General features: G+C 69.6%; 3 protein-coding genes across 3 annotated transcripts; 2 read left to right on the top strand and 1 right to left on the bottom strand.

Annotated features, from left to right (window-relative positions):
* The first annotated feature begins 633 nt into the window (after nucleotides 1-633).
* On the top strand, nucleotides 634-9077 carry SEMA4B (semaphorin 4B). The gene is made up of 15 exons (XM_075159612.1): nucleotides 634-672; nucleotides 838-987; nucleotides 3782-3942; nucleotides 4297-4359; nucleotides 4458-4556; nucleotides 4702-4813; nucleotides 4958-5074; nucleotides 5191-5348; nucleotides 5831-6012; nucleotides 6185-6335; nucleotides 6489-6699; nucleotides 6786-6901; nucleotides 7102-7265; nucleotides 7353-7447; nucleotides 7616-9077. The coding sequence occupies exons 2-15, from the start codon at nucleotides 894-896 to the stop codon at nucleotides 8389-8391; spliced, it is 2499 nt and encodes an 832-aa protein (XP_075015713.1). The 5' UTR covers nucleotides 634-672; nucleotides 838-893; the 3' UTR covers nucleotides 8392-9077.
* Nucleotides 9078-10752: 1675 nt separating this feature from the next.
* CIB1 (calcium and integrin binding 1) lies at nucleotides 10753-14081 on the bottom strand. Its single transcript, XM_075159632.1, has 7 exons — nucleotides 13902-14081; nucleotides 13753-13787; nucleotides 13001-13103; nucleotides 12439-12592; nucleotides 12036-12154; nucleotides 11865-11953; nucleotides 10753-11581 (listed from the first exon to the last, which is right to left on the bottom strand). The coding sequence occupies exons 1-7, from the start codon at nucleotides 14079-14081 to the stop codon at nucleotides 11560-11562; spliced, it is 702 nt and encodes a 233-aa protein (XP_075015733.1). The 3' UTR covers nucleotides 10753-11559.
* GDPGP1 (GDP-D-glucose phosphorylase 1) lies at nucleotides 14069-15276 on the top strand. Its single transcript, XM_075159631.1, has one exon. The coding sequence runs from the start codon at nucleotides 14080-14082 to the stop codon at nucleotides 15163-15165; it is 1086 nt and encodes a 361-aa protein (XP_075015732.1). The 5' UTR covers nucleotides 14069-14079; the 3' UTR covers nucleotides 15166-15276.
* Nucleotides 15277-15311: the final 35 nt, after the last annotated feature.

The raw sequence follows: 15311 nt of genomic DNA, 5'->3' as shown, positions 1-15311 counted from the left end.
CCTGTGGGAGCCCATTGTTCCCCGAGGGAAGACAGGGAGCCCTGGGCTGTGCCAAGGCAGCCCCCAGTAGAGACCACAGCCCGCTGCACGCAGGGCGGCCGGACAGCCAGGGAAAGCCACTGCAGAGAGCGGAGATGGAGCAAAGCTTGAGCTGAGGGGCTGTGGGAGCAGCTGTGCTCCCCGCACGGCCACGGGCTCTGGCAGCAGCCTTGGGACTGAGCTGTCCCCTGGACAGACATCCCTGGGACAGACAGACATCCCAGGCCAGCTTTTCCCGGGATCCCAGGCCAGCCGGTTCTCCCTGCTGCAGGGAGAGGCGTGTGAGTGCGGGGGGGACCCCCGGCTGCCGGGGCCTGCGGCGTGGGACAAAGCACCGTCCCCTCCGGACCGTGACCAGCTGCTGCTCGTTGAGACTGGGCGGGAGGGGCGGGCGGGCTGGGGCAGGGCACAGCCGGGTGCCCCGGGCAGGGCACTGCGGGGGAGCTCGCAGCACTGAGTGCCCCACGGGGCCGCGATGCCCCGGGAGCGGGTCCCGCCGGGGCGGGGCGGGGCGGGGCGGGGGCGGTCCCGGCGGGGAACCGGCCGCCTCCTCTTCCGAGCTGCCCGCCCCGCCCCGGGCACCGGCACGGCTTGGTACAGCCCGGATCGGTACCGGGCGGCCGGCTCGGCTCGGTACGGCTGGGCTGGGCTCTGCGCGTTGCCCCGCCGCCCCGTCCCGCCCCGGTGCCCGAGCGGGCGGGCGGGCGGGCAGCCCCGGGGCCGGGGCGGGCGGGGGCGGTGCCGGGCGGGCGGCGGGGCCGAGCGGAGCCGCCCCGCTGAGCCCCTCTCTCCCCGCAGGTCTGCAGCGCCCGGGCGGCTTCGCGGGAGGCGGCGGAGGCCTGGCCCGGCTCGGGATGGCGGCGCTGCCCGTCCTGGCGCTCCCGGTGCTGGCGGCGCTGCTGCTCTCGGCGGCGCAGGAGCCCGTCCCGCGGGTCAGCCTGCCCTACGGTGAGTCTCCGCCTGCCCACGGTACGCGTCTGCCCCGCGGGCTCCGGGGGCTCCGGCGGGTGTCCCCCCACCCCGGGGCGGCTGAGCATCCCGTCCAGCTCCCGGGCCCCCCCCGGGCTCCCCACGCCGCGGGACGGGGCGGCCCCGCGTGGAAACGCCTTGTGACAGCTGGCGGTGCTGAGGCTGCACAACACCCTCCCAGCCAGCCCGGCAAGCTGGGGCTCGTGTCCCGCCGTGGGGCTGGGGCTGGGGTGGCCGCGCTCCCCAGGGGCGCAGGGGGACGCGGGGCAGCGGGGCCCCCGGGCCGTGAGGCGCAGCAGCAGGGGCTGGGGCCGTGCTGCTTGGATGGGGCAGAGCCCCAGGGCTGCTGCGGGGCTGCACGCACGGCAGTTGGGGAGCAAAGAGACATGCCTCCCTGCATCAGGACCTGCACCGAGGGTGTGAGCGGGTCTGGGGCACCCAGGGGTGCTCATGTCCCCGCCCACAGGGCAGCGGTGGCAGCCACATCCTGTGCGAGCATGGGACAGGGTGAGCCGGCCGTGGGGGCTCCGCATGCCTGCCTGCTCTGCCATGCGGTTTCATCCTCGTTTGGGCTGCCAAATGTCTGCGGGCCCCCTCCCCTCTCAGCTGTGTCCCCGGGGCTCTGCACAGGCCCTTGCTATGCTGTGTCCGGCCTCAGGCTGCTCCAAGACCCCCTGCAGCCCCCATCAGCAGCGTGGCCCCAGTAGGGCTCGGGGATGCACTGGGGCAGGGGCTGGGGAAGGACAGACGGGAGGCTGCTTGGCCAGTCAGAGCCCCTCGCAAGTGGGGGGCCTGGCCTGCAGACTTCTCTTGCCTTGCAGAGAGCCTCCCGGCAGCAGGCATGGGGTGGGTGAGCAGCAAGGCAGCTCCATGGGCAGCTTGGGCTTGGCACCGGCAGTTGCTGGGCCCAGCTCCATCGTCCGGCACTGGGGCTGTGGCATGGTGGGGGCCGCCCACGTGTGTCTGGGCTGGCTGCGCTGCCAGGAGAAGGTGGCTAAATCCAGCTGCTGCCGGCCAGTGGAGCCTGTCCCATGCTGGCTGCTGGCTGGGCAGCCTGGGAGGGTGCAGTGGTTTGGGCCAGGCCGGCTCTGGCAGCGAGGCACGGGCAGCTGGGAGCACTCCCTGGCTCAGCGCGCCGCGGTTCGTCGGTGTGGACGTGGCCCCGCCACGTGCTCCCATGACCGCCGGCCACGGTTGTGGTGGCACCAGCAGATCTGGGACCCACCGAGCTGGACGGGAGGCCCAGGAGCCAGCAGGACAGCCCAGCTCGGCATGTTGTGCCATGCCATGCCACACCGCGTTGAGCCATGCTGCCCAGCCCTGCCTGCACAGACCGGTTCTGGCCGAGCTCTGCCCACCAGAGGCTGCTTTGGGTGCAGGGGCTGCAGCTCACGGGTAGTACCCAGGGGTCCTGATCTGGAACCCCAGCACTGCCACGGGGAGCCAGGCAGGGGGCGCGGGCCAGCCGCTGTGCCGGCAGCGGCGTGCGCCCAGCGATGGCTTCTGGGGAGCGCGGCCACATGGGGCTTGCGGTTGGTGGGAGGGAGGAGCTGGCAAGCTGCTCCCCTGGAAGCGCTGGATGTGCCTCCAGCAGGTTTGTCTGGAAGAAGCAGGTCTTGTCCTAACAGGTCCGCTGGCAGCCGGCACGGGCTCCCACAGCTCCCCAGGCCAGGACAGCTCGGTGGGGCGCAGGGGCCCCCGCTGCCCCTCTGCTGCCTGCACTGGGCTGTGCCGCCCACGCAGGCGGCGTGACCCTGGTGCTGGGATGCGGGACCCCTCATAGGAAGGTGCCCTGAGGGGTGCCCGCATCTGCACTGCTGCGGGAGAGCTGGGGTGGGTGCTGAGCCAGGGGCTGGGAGATGCCGCCCCATCCAGCGGTAGCCGGGGCTCGTGGAGTGACAGGGGAGGGGGAGAGGAGCAGGGTCCAGTCCTGCAGCGCTGCCAGCACCGCAGCACCTTGAGCCTTCACAGTGGCTCACACTGAGCGGGGCCTTGCGGGAGCCCCAGGGCCGTCCCGGCAGGGATCCGGGAGCGGGCAGGGTGTCGGGGAAGGTCGGGGCGTCCCTGGGCCACGGGGTGTCAGGGGTGAGGGAGTTGGCAGCATGAGTCAGCCCGACGTGTCCCGCTGACACAGCCAGGCCCGTCTGATTCAGAGCGGCTGCGGGAGAGGAAGGGCTTCCGGGGCCAGGCCACCCACGCGGGATGGGCGCACGGGCGCTCCGTGACTCAGCTGGCAGCCTCTGCCCCGGCGTCCGGCACGGGCAGCCGCTGGGGTCGCCCTGTGGGCCAGGGTGGGCAGCTGGTCCTGGCACCCATCTCTCCTTGCTGCAAGCTCGGGGTCCCCGCAGAGCCGGGCTGGGCTGGGCCACCTGTGCTGCAGGGCTGAGCCCCGGGGGGCTGCGTGCGGCCAGGCGAGCGCAGAGTTGGCTGTGGTGCCCAGTGCTCGGCAGGGATGCTGCATTGTGCCCCGGGGCCATCCCTGGGGCTGGGACAAGGTAGTGGTTCGTGCTGGCAGCAGCGCGCAGGCTGCCCTTGGGCACTGTTGCGGCCGTGCACGGTTTACTGCGGTGTGGTGCTGCATGTGTCTGACTATGTGGGGAGAGCCGGATCCGGCCCTGGCAGCCCACACGGGCGGTGTGGCCGAGGTGCGAGGCCAGGGCAGCGGTGCCGAGCAGAGGGGCCAGGAGCAAGCTGTGGCGTGGGGGTCCCATGGGGTCGCGTGCTGCCCTGCGCGGACTGCGTGAGGCTGATGCCCATCGCTCTCCCTCCCCAGACTCAGCTGAGCGGCTCGTGCAGCGGTTCGAGGTGCCTGGAGTGTCCAACTACACAGCCCTGCTGCTGAGCCCGGACGGCAGCACCCTCTACCTGGGGGCGCGCGAGCTGCTCATCGCTGTCAACACCAGCCACTTCCAGCCCGGGGTGCCGGCTCGCAGGGTGAGCCTGCGGACGGGGCCGAGCCCCGCATGGGACCCTGGAGCCCCTGGGGCTGGGGCTGGGCTGCCCTCAGGGAGGGAAGGGGGCACCGAGCCAGCTCTGGTGCAGGGGGTCCTCTCCCCGCCAGTGTTTGGGGTCTGTGCAAGCCACTGCACGTTCAGGAGCCCGTCGGGACAGCATGGAGGCAGCTGCCCCAGCCATCCCGGGCCGCGGGGCGCTCAGCCCCAGCCAGCGGCTGCCTCGCCAGTGCGATTGAGGTGGGGAGGACACTGATGCTGGGAGCGAGCTCTGAGTGGGGCGGTGTGTGGGGACCAGTGTGACAGGGGGCTCCCAGTGACTGTCCCCTCTCTGCAGCTGCTGTGGAGCGCGGATGAGGAGAAGAAGAGGCAGTGCGTGTTCAAGGGCAAGGACCCGCAGGTGAGCCCCACTGTGGGCGGGCATCCGTGGGCTGCGGCAGGAGCAGGCAGTGCTCTGTGTGGGCAGGAGGACAGAGCCGGGTCCTCTCGCCCCTGCAGAGGGACTGTCACAACTACATCAAGATGCTGCTGCAGCTGAACAGCACCCACCTCTACACCTGTGGGACCTGCGCCTTCAGCCCAGCCTGCACCTATATTGTGAGCACGGGGAGTGGGGCTGGGGGCCGTGGGTCCTGCTGGGGATGCGGTCTCCCCCTCCATTGTCAGGGCCCTGCAGCAGGGATCCCGGGTACTGGGACGGGTGCTGGCATTGCTGCCGGCTCACAGCCCGGTCCCATTGCAGAACGTGCAGCGCTTCAGCCTGGAGCGGGACACATCGGGGAAGGTGCTGCTGGAGGACGGGAAGGGACGCTGCCCCTTCGACCCCGAGTACCGGTCCACGGCTGTCATGGTCGGTAAGGCACGCTGCCCCGGGACCCTCGCCCACCTGGCTGCTCGGCCGGGCTGATCCGGGGCCGGGCCAGCATGGACCCTGGTCAGGGAGTGGGGCTGTGCTGCATGGCGTGTGCCGGGTCCCAGCAGGAGCGTCTCTTTGGCAGACAGCGAGCTCTACGCTGGGACTGTTAGCAACTTCCAGGGCAACGAGCCGACCATCTACCGCAGCCAGGAGAGCCGCATCGCCCTCAAGACGGAGAACTCCCTCAACTGGCTGCAGGGTGAGAGCGGGGGCCAGCACGGCAGGTTGGGGTCTCCATCCCCCGCGACAGGACAGGCGTGGGGATGGGGGCCAGCCCTGGCGGCGGGGTGATGCTGAGGGTGCCTGTGTCCCCAGACCCGGTCTTCGTGGGCTCAGCCTACCTGCGGGAGAGCCTGCCCACCGGCAACCCCGAGGGCGATGACGATAAGATCTACTTCTTCTTCAGCGAGACCGGCAAGGAGTTCGACTACTTCGAGAACACCATTGTCTCCCGCATTGCACGCGTGTGCAAGGTGGGCGCAGGGCAGCGGGGGTGTGCGTGGGGGGCCGTGCCCAGGATGTCACTCACCACTGGGGCGAGGTGTGTGTGGGGCCATCCTGCAGATCTCTGTCCCCCTATTTGTGGACACCCCAGGAGGGGACCAGCACCCACGGGAGACCCCTCTGGGGCAGTTACAGCTCCGTAGCACCCAACCCAGGGCTGCAGCTCGAGCCCGCTGTTCCCACTGGCCCCATTGGTGGCAGCGACCCTTCCCCATCTCCTCTACTCCCTCGCCAGAGGGGACACAAGCCCTGTCCTCCTCTTGGGTCGTATTTCCCTTCCCCTGGGCTCCGATGCTGCTTCGCTTGTGTCTCCCCGACCCTGGGGCTGCTCCCCTGGGCCCTTGGCACTGCTGCACAGACGGATAGACCCCTGCTCTGCTTGCCCGGCCCCGTGGGGCTCCCCGCTGCCAGGCAGCCGTGGCATCGCACCCTGACTTGCTGTGCCGCGCAGGGGGACCAGGGTGGGGAGCGCGTGCTGCAGCGGCGGTGGACGACCTTCCTGAAGGCGCAGCTGCTCTGCTCACACCCCGAGGACGGCTTCCCCTTCAACGTGCTGCAGGATGTCTTCGTGCTCACCCCAGGGGAGCTGCGCTGGAGGGAGACGCTCTTCTACGGGGTCTTCACCTCGCAGTGGTGAGCGGTGGGCGGGGGCTGGCGGGGGACCCGGCAGCACAGCCCACAGCACCGCGGGGCGGTCAGGGAGGTGCGGGAGGTCCGGCCATGCTTGAGTTCCTGGGGCAGCGCAGGGGGTTCAGCAGAGCCAGGGTTCCTGATACTGCCACGGGCTTTGCCTCTCTCCTGCCAGGAACAAGGGCGGCCTGGGCAGCTCGGCCGTGTGCGCCTTCCCCATGCGCAGCGTGCAGCGAGCCTTCGGCGGGCTCTATAAGGAGGTGAACCGCGAGACGCAGCAGTGGTACACAGACACCGGCCCTGTGCCAGAGCCCCGGCCGGGCACGGTATGTGCCTCCTCAGCGCCTGCCTGGGTGCAGGACACGGGGCAGCCCCTCGCGCTCTCCCGGTCCTGGCAGCTGCTGCGGCACAACCACTTGCCCGGCCACTTGCCCATCTGCTGCCCCGTGCCCTGGCCAAGCCCCCTCTTTTCTCCGCAGTGCATCACCAGCCACACGCGGCACCTGAAGATCAACTCATCCCTCCAGATGCCAGACCGGGTGCTGAACTTCATCAAGGACCACTTCCTGATGGACAGCCCCGTGCGCAGCCAGCCACTGCTGCTGCAGAGCCGCCTGCGCTACCAGCAGATCGGCGTCCACCGTGCGCAGGGCCTCCACAGCACCTACGACGTCCTCTTCTTGGGCACAGGTGGGCGCAGCTGCAGGCTGCCGACGCAGCGGGTGCCAGCACGCCGCATGCCCCGGCCCCTCTCAGCACGGCCCTTGTGTTTGCAGACGATGGCCGGTTGCACAAGGCTGTGCGCGTGAACCACGGGGTGCACATCATCGAGGAGATCCGCCTCTTCCCTGCCGGCCAGCCCATTCTCCAGCTGCTGCTGGATCAGGACCAGGCAGGAGCCGGGCATGGGCGCGCCAGGGCTAGGGCGAGGGCTGGGCGGGGATGCTGTGGGCTCAGCCTGCGTGGGGCAGGTCCTGCTCGTGGGCTGGGGGCCAGGGAGCCCAGGAGGACAGGGCTGTGCAGGAGCCGACCCTGCTGCACGGCTCCGGGGCTGCGGCCGTGCTGCTGATCCTGCTGTGTCCCCTCCCGCAGGGCCTAGTCTATGCGGCCACCTACACGGCGGTGGCTCAGGTGCCCTTCGCCAACTGCAGCCTGTACCGCAGCTGTGGCGAGTGCGTGCTGGCGCGGGACCCCTTCTGCGCATGGAGCCGGGGTGCCTGCCGCAGGACCACCCTGCACCCCCCCACGCACCCCCAGTAAGTGCTGCACCCCCTCTCCATCCCCCTGCACCCCATGGCACCCTGCAGCACCCTGCCACCCTGATCCCTCCTCTCTGTCCCCAGGCTCTGGGTGCAGGACATCGAGGACGCTGACACGGAGCGGCTCTGCCAGCTGGCTGACGCCTCCCAGCCCCGTCCCCGCATCCTCCTGCCCCCAGGTGAGCTCCTGCGGGTTCTGCCCCTGGGGCTGGGGCCGCTGCTGGCCCAGGGTGTCCCGGGGGCTCCCACGCGCCACAGGCTCCCGTTTGGCACCCCCCATCACCCTTGCGCCCACCACCGGGGTCCCCATGGCCTCACTGATATCCCCATGTGTTGTCTCCCTGCAGCCTCGGGTGCCCCATGCCAGTGGATCCAGCTGCCGCCCAACGCGGTGCGGCCGCTGCCATGCCGGCTGTTCTCCAACCTGGCCTCGCGGCTCTGGCTGCACGACGGGGCGCCCGTCAACACCTCCTACCTGGTGCTGCCCGACGGGGCCCTCATCCTGGTGGGCAGCCCCAAGCGGGGGGGCATCTACGAGTGCTGGTCGCTGGAGGAGGGCTTCCGCAAGCTGATGGCCAGCTACTGCGTGGGCGTGCAGGAGCCGGCCCGTGGGCCGCTGGACCCCGGCAGGAAGGTGGCCGCTGGCCGGGACACCCTGGAGACTGTCAGCACGTCCCGGAGCACCTCTGCGGTGGGCAGTGCTGCAGCCCGGCTGGACGGCAAGACCTACTGGACCGAGTTCCTGGTGATGTGCGTGCTCTTTGCCGCTGCTGTCCTTGTGCTGGCCCTCTTCCTTCTGCACCGGCACCGTGATGGCATGAAAGCCTTGCTGGAGCCCGGTGACCCCGGCCGGCACCAGAAGCCGCCCCGCAAGCCAGTGGAGAGCCTGCCCCTGAACGGCAGCAGCCTGCCCAGCGCAGCACCCGAGCACAAGGGCTACCAGGCCCTGCAGGACAACTACATCGTCAGCACCCCTGTGCATGAGCCCCCAGGCCCCCCACGCGCCTTCTCCGAATCGGAGAAGAGGCCCCTCCACGTCCGGGACAGCTTCGTGGAGGTGTCTCCCGCCTGCCAAAGACCCCGGGTGCGCCTGGGCTCCGAGATCCAGGACTCAGTGGTGTGACGGGGACGAGAGCCGAGCCCTCACCCATGACCGCCTCTGCTCTACTGAGCCTTGCCGGACCACGGCGCTACGGCTGGGGTCCGTGTTGTCTGTGTGTGCATGCCCGGAGCCTGTGCCCTGCTGCGGCACCCACTTAGCCAGCAGGGCCGGCCCCATGTCACCCCATCGGGGCTTGGCTTCCCTGGGAGCTCCCTGGGCATCACTTCAGCTGCTCCGACCCTGCTCCTCAGGACGGTGCTGGCGGCAAGGGGTGCTGTGTGCCTACCAGGGACGTGCGGGACTTTTCCCCCAGCCCGGTGTCCCCACCACAGGGACGGACATGGTGCTCAGGCTGCTGGCACGGCCCTGGCTCTGCTGGCTCCGCAGGGCCCCGGCCCCCTCTATGCAGAGGGCAGGAGGGGGCAGCCGCAGCCCCCTCATGCCCTGACTCACTGTGACGTCCCACTGCGGGACCTGGAGCCACGCGTGCGACTGGGCGGTGCCGGTGCAGCGACCCCGCAGCATGTGCTGAGTGTCTGTGCTTGGTTTGTTTTTAATACGTTGAAAATGTGAATCGTGTCCCGGGGAGAGAGCGGGGAGCGGCGCTCGCCCCGTGCTAGGCTGGGCAGCGACTTGCCCCCCCCCATCCCCATGTGCGTGTGCAGAAACGTCTGTGGTTTTTATATAAAGTCCAAGTGTCTCCTTTGGATGTGTGTGTACTGCTGCGGCGGGGCTGGGCGCCTTTCCGGGGCCGGGAGTATCCCAGCGGCCCTGCGGAGAGGAACCGTGTGTCCAGTTCTCACTGTGGTCAGGGGAGAACCTGCCCGTGGCCGGCTGCTCCTCGCCCAGGCGGGGACGGACGGATGGGGCAGGAGGGTTGTGCTGGCAGTCAGATCTCCTCCAGTCTGTGAAGTCCCTGTGTGCTTGGCCAAGCATTGGGCTAGGGCACATGGGGCCCTGCAGGGAGGTGCCTGCGTGCCCTTGCAGTGATGCTGCCCAGGGCTGGTGCCAGAGGGTCCCTGTGACCCCACTGTCAGGGTGTTGTACATCCACTGCAGCAAGCTCGGGCGGCACTTGGCTGTTTTGGAGCTGTGCATGGAGGCATGTGCTGCTGCGGGCAGCCTGGTGGGGACAGAGTGGAGCAGCCCCTGTGGTGCGGGAGCTGCAGAGCGATGGGGTGATGCTGTCCCAGCACTGCGAGAAGTGGAGGAAGGCAGAGGTGACCAGGAGGAAGAAAAGTGGGTGTCTGGGGCTGGGATCGGGGCAGCCTCCGGCAGGAGAGGGGCTGTGGCAGCCCCCTTCCCCAGGACCACAGTGTTGTGCTGCATGTCGGACCCCGCTGACAGCCCAAGGAGCAGGCAGGTCCTTGTCCCCGTCCCTCACAGCAGCAGGCAAACCCCAGCAGGACCCAACTCCATGATGGCTGATGAATGGGACCTGCACTGCGGCGCTGCTCATGAGCCCTTGTGCCTGGGAAGTGCTGGCAGCGCGAGCACAGGGCTGGGGGAAGCGGTGAGCTCCACACTGAGCTGGCGTGTCGGGGCAGGCTCCCCCCCCCGGCGACCGCCACTGCCTCGCTCCTGGCTGGACCAGCACACCAAACTTCCTGCCCAGCCTGTTCTGGGACATCAAAAAAGCCACCGGAGGCGTTGGCTGGTGCTGTGCCAGCAGACACGGCCCCCGGGGCTGCAGGGGCACAGGCCATGGCGGGCAGATACCACCAGCACCGTGGGGCACTGAGCTGGAAGGGCCAGCACCGCCGGGAGCGAGGAGCTGGCACATGAGAAACGGCCGCGCCAGCGCCCCGAGACAGCCGCCAGCTGCTCCACCCCAACACAGGTGCTCCCGTGGGGCTCACTGGACCCCAGGCCCAGGGACCGCACCAGCCCCGGCATGTGGTGCTGCAGCCCAGACATCGCCTTGCAGAGCGGATCCAGCAAGGAGGCTTGCCGGCGTGGTGGGAGCGCTGCTGGGGGCAGCCGGGGGCTCGCTGCGAAGCGCTGGCAGGGCCGTTGCCCACAGCTGGCAGCAGGCCAGGGCGAAGCCTGATGGATGAACAGACACAAAGGGCTCCAGCGCTGCCCGCGGCAAAGGTAGCTGCTCGCCTGCCCTGGATTTCCCTTTGTGCCTCTTGCCCGAGAGCCGAGCTTTGTGCTGCTGAGAACAATCCCCGGTTTTGGAGGAGGGAGGTGGCCCACGGAAAGGGCTGTCACCGAGCAGGACGTGGGGCCTGTCCCCTGGAGCTGCGGCTGGCACGCAGGCAGAGGGGCCTGGCAGGAGGCTGTGTCCCCAGCACCCCTCGTGGCACCGGTCCTGCAGCACTGCCAGAGCAGCCCCCTCCGCCATCCCCGCGGCCAGACAAAGGCGGCACAGAGCAGAGGGTGAAACCAGAGCCCTTTATTTGTGTCCTCGCAGGAGCAGAGGGAGGAAGAGCCCAGGGCAGGCAGAGCAGCTGCTGAGCTTGAGCCAGGGGAGGGGGCAGAGAGGAAAAGAAAGAGGAAAAGGAGAGCAGGCCCCGAGTGTCCATGGGGCGAGCCCGGCTGTGCCTCGCCGGTCGGGGGAGGAAGGTGTCCTGCATCCTGTGCAGCCGTGGGGGGACAGCTCTGCTGCTGGGATGGCACATCTACAGCGCCACTTGGGTTATTGCTCAGAGAAACAGATTCACGTTTGGGTTATTGCTCAGAGAAATGGATCCACGTTTGGGTTATTGCTTAGAGAAACGGATCCGTTTTGCAGCAGAGAGGCCCCCAGGAAGATGGGAGAGCCAGGCAGGAGCTTGGCAGGGGGAGGCAGCTCCCTGCCTGCTAGTGGAAGGCACGAATTGGTACTGAGGGCAGAGAGAGGCAGTGCTCGGTGCAGTGTGGCCTCCAGCCAGGAGCATCTCTGTGTGCCTCCCCCCACCCACAGAGCTGCCCTTGGTTTGCATAAGGAGTTAAAATCCAATCCTGGATTGCAGGCAAGGCAGCTTCCCAGGGCCCCACATCTGTAGGCTGCAGAGATGCCTGCCATCTCTCCTGCCGGGCGTGAAAGGGGAGCAGGAGGGTGTCCTGCCTAAGGCACTGTGTGGCACTGCCGGGCTGGTGAGGAGCGGGGGCCTCTGCCACTCTGCTCCCTAAAAGAGGAAATGTCTGAGACCACGAAGAGCTGCAACAGCCGGAGGAGCAGTTCCACTGGAGAGCCACAGGGCTCTCACAGGACGATCTTGAAGGAGCTGCAAGAGATATGACAGGTTCTACACCTCCTCACTGGGTCACACGCAAATGGTTTGCAAGCGCTCAGTGCTACGGGGAGGCAGCGTTACCCTGTGCGGGAGACGCTCTCCGCAGAGCTAGCATGGGATTCAGTTCCCTCTGCTGTTACAGAAGACCTCGTACAGGGTAGCCTTGCCTTACTGCCACCGAGAGCTCTGCCCCAACGCCAGCACAGCGATCAGGGTGGGCAAACCCCCCAGAGAGGCCCCCTGGGACAAGCTGTGCCGCTGGAGACTGCCGTACCTGGCAAAGTCTGGGGAGCGGGAGATGACGTGCTGGAACTCGGAGAGGTTGATGGTGCCGTCCTTGTCGATGTCAGACTCCTCCAGGATCTGGAGGGGAGGGAAAGGCAAGCGGTGAGCTCTGTGTGGCTGGGACCGTGCAGCGGCCCGTGCCCTGCCTGACGGTCCTCACGTTTTGGATGAGCTGCTCCATCTCCATGTTGCTCAGCCGGGACTCCTCGCCTTGCCCCGTCAGACAGTTCACCAGTTTCTCCAGGTCCTTTCTGTCCAGAGTCCCATCGTCATCAAAGTCTTTGGGAACAGGAAAGTTACATTTCAGCAGGGCCGCAGCGACCCCAGAGAGTCACGAGCACCTGCACTTGGCGAGGGAAGGGCCTGGCAGCCTGCAGACACAGCAGGCTCCACACTGCACCTCCAGCGCCAAACCAGCAGTTCCCACAGGGAGTTCCTAAAGCCGCCATCCCCATGGGTGCTCCGAGGGCACTGCCAGCCCTCCTGAACACGGATTCATCCCAGCCCTCCACCCTCCCCGAGGTGCGGGGACCCCAGGACACGGCATCCGCGCCCAGCGTTACCAAAGATGCGGAAGGCGTAGTGGGATTTGATGTCCGAGGTAGCGGAGTCGCTGAAGACGCTAAGCATATCGAGGAAGTCTTCAAAGGACATGCTGTCGTCCCCATCATAGGAGGTGGAGAACACCCGGCAGATCCGGTGCTGGAAGGGGTTTGCCTGCCAACACAGGAACGGCTCAGGGCAGGGCTGGGCACTGCCGGGCCAGCCCCCTCATGGCAGACACCAGCTGCAGGGTGGTGCCAACCCTGTGCACGAGTGGGTACCCCACTCTGCTGCTAGTCCATCGCACAGGCGCGACCGTGCCTGTCCTGTGCCTCCCCGGGACAGCAGCCCCGTGCAGCAGGGATTTCCAGGACCCTCCGCGGCACGGCAGGGACAAGGAAGCTGTTTGTTGGTCCAGCTGACATGCGGTAAGTGAACAGCTTCCCCGGCTGACTGTTGGAGAAGCACGTCGAGGGCAGAGCATCGGCACCGCGAGGGCCGCACCGGGTAAACAGGGCCCTGCCCAAACACGCCCGGACCCAGGGAGCAGCAGCGAGTCCCGCTGTCTGCCAGGCACCGTACCCGCAGCTCAGGCAGCGTCAGGATCTGGCTCTTGGGAACCCGCGCGGAGCAGGCATTCTCCCTCTCCTCCTTTGGCAGCAGTTCACTGAACCTCTTGTAGGCACTTGAAGAGGCAAGAACAAGAGACGCTCTGTGGTGTGAGCGGCGCGGGAGGCAGCCCTCTGGGCCCGGGCAGCACAGGCAGCTCTTCCCAGCGCCGCGCAGAGGCGGACGGCCCGTTTCCCACACCTCCCTGCCAGCTGTGCACAGAGCCAGCCCGGGGCAGGAGCGTGCCGGCCCGGGTGGTCTCGCAAAGGCAGCTCCTCCACTCCTGCTCCCGGGACCCCAACGGCAGGCAGCGGGGGAGAGGAGCCGGCCCTGATGCCTGCCCACCCAGACGGCTGGGACTTCAGAGGGGACTAAGAGCCGCCTCCGGGCCGGCCCTGCAGCCAGCGCCCCGCTCTGCAGGGCGTCACCAGCCAGGCACCCTGCGCCACCGGCAGCACCCACAGACCTTCGCCCCTGAAGCCCGGCCGGCGGGGAAAGGCCCAGCCTAGGATCTCCCGTCTCCTGTTTGGCGTCGAGCGGCTCCTCGGCGGGAGGGAAGCCCGGCAGCAGGGCCGGGGGCCTCCACGCCCCCGCGGCAGAGGCAGACCCCCTCGAGGGACCGAGGGCAGCGGGCTGGCGCCGGGGGTGTATGCAGGGCCCGGGGCCAGCGCCCCCATCCCGGCGGGGCGCGGTGCCCCCGCTCCCCGCCCCACGGCAGTACTTACAGCAGGATCTCCTGCTTGCTCAGGAACGTCAGCTCCTGCGGGGAGAGCGCAGCTCAGCACCGGGACCAGGGCCCGGCCCGGGGCGCCCCGGGACAAGGCCGTTCCCCCCGCACCCCCCGGCCGAGACCCCCGCCCCGCTGCCCCCGCACCTGGTACTCGCACAGCGCCTCCCGCGGCAGCAGGCTGGCCGAGCCCCCCATGGCGGCCCGCGCCGCTTCCGCCTCGCACGTCACTCTGCCGCTCCCATGGCAACGCCGCGCCCCGGGGCGGGCACGCCCCGCAGCCCCGCCCTCGGCGCCGCGCGCCACGCGCGCAGGCGACACCGGCATGGCGGCGGGCGGGGAGCCGGGCGACCCCAGCCCCGAGGACTTCGTCTACGGGGAGGAGGACTTCGTCCTGCAGGCAGCCGGCTGGGGGGGCGAGCCGGGCTCCGCGCCGTCCCGCTTCGACCGGGCGCTACTAGAGGGCTGGGGCGACCGGATGGAGCGGGGCTTGTTCCGGTACCGGCTGGGGCCGCTGCCCACCCGCGTCCTGCCCGGCCCCATGCGCCTGGTGGCCCAGCTCAACGTCCAGCGCGGCACCGAGCGCCGCCCGCCGCAGGCCGTCCACAGCCTCCGGCAGCCCTTCGACCCCCGCGCCTTCAACTTCACCCGGATCCGCCCCGGCGAGGTGCTGCTCCGCCTGCGCAGGGCGGGGGGGGGCGGCCCCGCGGCCCCCGACCCCCTCCTGGTGGCGATCAACGTCAGCCCGCTGGAGCGGGGCCACGTCCTGCTGCTGCCGGAGCCGGCGCGGGGGTTGCCGCAGGCCCTCACCGCCCCGCTGCTGCGCGGCGGGCTGGAGGCGGCGCTGCTCAGCGCCCACCCGGGCTTCCGCGTGGGCTTCAACGGCCTGGGGGGCTGCGCCTCCGTCAACCACCTCCACCTGCACGCCTTCTACCTGGGCCGGCCGCTGCTGGTGGAGTCGGCGCCCGCCCGGCCGCTCTGCCCGCAGCGCGGCCTCAGCCTGCTGCCGGACGTCCCGGCGCCCGCCTTCCTCTTTTACGCCGCCGGCCCCACCGGCCTGGAGGCGCTGGCCCGGGACGTCTGCCGGGCGGCGGAGCACCTGGCGGACAGCGGCCTGGCCTGCAACGTCTTCGCCACCCGGGGCGACCCGCCGGGGGGGGCGGCGGCGGGCGGGGGCGGGCGGGGGCTGCGGGTGCTGCTGTGGGCGCGCAGGCCCAGCTTCGGCGCCAAGGCGGGCGCGGCCTTCAACGTGGCGCTCTGCGAGCTGGCCGGGTACCTGCCGCTGCCGGCGGCGCCGCTCTTCCGGGACATCACCGAGGCCGAGGCCCTGCGCGCCATCCGTGAGCACCTCCTGCCGGAGCCGCAGCTGCTGCGCCTCGGCGGGGACCTGGCGCGGCTCCTGGAGGGCTGAGCGGGGCGGCGGGCCCGCCGGAGGGCTGCGCGGCTGCGGGCCACGTGACCGCCCGGGGCCGCTCTGGCTGGCGGCGCCGGGGTCCCGATGGCCTGTGGGGCCGCCTGACGGGTGCGGCCCGTCGCCATGGGAACGGGGCGGGTCCC

Source organism: Calonectris borealis, chromosome 11, assembly GCF_964195595.1.
Source record: "Calonectris borealis chromosome 11, bCalBor7.hap1.2, whole genome shotgun sequence".
Classification (NCBI taxonomy): domain Eukaryota; kingdom Metazoa; phylum Chordata; class Aves; order Procellariiformes; family Procellariidae; genus Calonectris; species Calonectris borealis.
The sequence above is the reverse complement of the archived record's forward strand: the minus strand, read 5'-3'. Positions and strand labels throughout refer to the sequence as shown.

Excerpts from the sequence above, each read along its gene's own strand:
- CIB1 (XM_075159632.1), bottom strand. The coding sequence starts at position 14,081 with ATGCCGGTGTCGCCTGCGCGCGTGGCGCGCGGCGCCGAGGGCGGGGCT. Across the intron at positions 12,593-13,000 it reads TGACGCTGCCTGAGCTGCGG|GCAAACCCCTTCCAGCACCG; the intron begins GTACGGTGCCTG and ends CTGTGTTGGCAG. Across the intron at positions 11,582-11,864 it reads CGCTCCCCAGACTTTGCCAG|CTCCTTCAAGATCGTCCTGT; the intron begins GTACGGCAGTCT and ends TATCTCTTGCAG.
- GDPGP1 (XM_075159631.1), top strand. The coding sequence starts at position 14,080 with ATGGCGGCGGGCGGGGAGCCGGGCGACCCCAGCCCCGAGGACTTCGTC.
- SEMA4B (XM_075159612.1), top strand. The coding sequence starts at position 894 with ATGGCGGCGCTGCCCGTCCTGGCGCTCCCGGTGCTGGCGGCGCTGCTG. Across the intron at positions 3,943-4,296 it reads CCGGGGTGCCGGCTCGCAGG|CTGCTGTGGAGCGCGGATGA; the intron begins GTGAGCCTGCGG and ends CCCTCTCTGCAG. Across the intron at positions 5,075-5,190 it reads CTCCCTCAACTGGCTGCAGG|ACCCGGTCTTCGTGGGCTCA; the intron begins GTGAGAGCGGGG and ends CTGTGTCCCCAG.